Source organism: Bison bison, unplaced genomic scaffold (assembly GCF_000754665.1).
Source record: "Bison bison bison isolate TAMUID 2011002044 unplaced genomic scaffold, Bison_UMD1.0 scf7180017861046, whole genome shotgun sequence".
Taxonomy (NCBI): Eukaryota; Metazoa; Chordata; class Mammalia; order Artiodactyla; family Bovidae; genus Bison; species Bison bison.
The window spans coordinates 476,288-477,294 of NW_011491618.1; the positions used below are offsets into that span (position 1 = coordinate 476,288).

Consider the following 1,007-nt stretch of genomic DNA (forward strand, 5'->3'; position numbering starts at 1 on the left):
GAAGCTGCAGTTGCCTCTCATGACCATGGCGGTGGTCCGGTGGAGGGGCCGCTGGCTGGCGGAGCCGTCCGGGTGGGCCTGGTGGGAGGAGTCCTGGCCTGGGCACCAGGATGCGCCCGTGCCATCGTGCAGGGGCAGGAGCGGGGCGTGCTGCAGGTCCCGGGGCAGGGTGACATAGTCGGAGCGGAAGAGGATGCAGTAGTCCTTGCTCCAGTTGTCCGACACCACGTGGACCACGCCGTACTCCCCCTGGGCTGTGGTGCTGGCCAGGAGGAAGAGGAGGAGGAAAAAGAGGAGGAAACCCAGGCACGCCATCCTCCTCAGGCACCTACCGCTGCGTCCCAGTGTGGCAGCTGCCCACGGCCCCCTGACCCCTCCCAGGGCTGGGTGTGGCCCTCTTGTCACAGAGCAGCTGCTTGGCCGACAGTCCAGGAAACCAGGGCCACACCTACCTAGTCACAAAGCTGGGCAGCCTCTGGGGATCCTGTCCCCCAGCCCTGCCTCCAGGTGGAGAGGTCATCTGCCTAGGAGGAGCTGGACCAGGTCATTTGAAACAAGAGGTGGGGGGATGGGCTTGAGGATCCCAGACAGGATTCGGGACCAACCTCGCCCTTTACAGACCCAGCAGGTGCCTGGCCCTCTCTGCCTATTTCTCTAACTGCAGAGAAATGACATTAGATCAGACGGTTTCCTGGGCCCCTGGGATCCCTGACCTCAGCGATGTTGTACATTTTTATCAATCTCTTCCTGAGTGCCAGGTACTTTTTCTGCAATCACAGCCTCCTGCAAGGGGGTATTACTACACCCATCCAGCACAAGGCTGTGAGCCCTCCTTCAAATGATGCCCCTTGGCACAGGCACATGACCGGAACTTTGTTCCCAGACTAACCAGGATTTAGGAAAGGCCACGTGGCCATTTCTCGCTGTTGGAAATGAGCAGAAATGAAGTGAGTCCCTCAGAAACCTGGGCAGAGACCATGGGGCTCCTTGTCCATCTCTTTCTTTTT

At 59.8% G+C, this 1,007-nt stretch overlaps 1 protein-coding gene across 1 annotated transcript in view; it reads right to left on the bottom strand.

Moving 5' to 3' along the window:
* SPPL2C (signal peptide peptidase like 2C) overlaps nt 1–315 on the bottom strand; it is a 2,116-nt gene extending 1,801 nt beyond the window's left edge. Inside the window, exon 1 of the mRNA XM_010832503.1 lies at nt 6–315. Within this exon, the coding sequence (XP_010830805.1) occupies nt 6–315 (310 nt within the window). The remainder of the gene's footprint in view (nt 1–5) is intronic.
* Between the last annotated feature and the right edge of the window lie 692 nt (nt 316–1,007).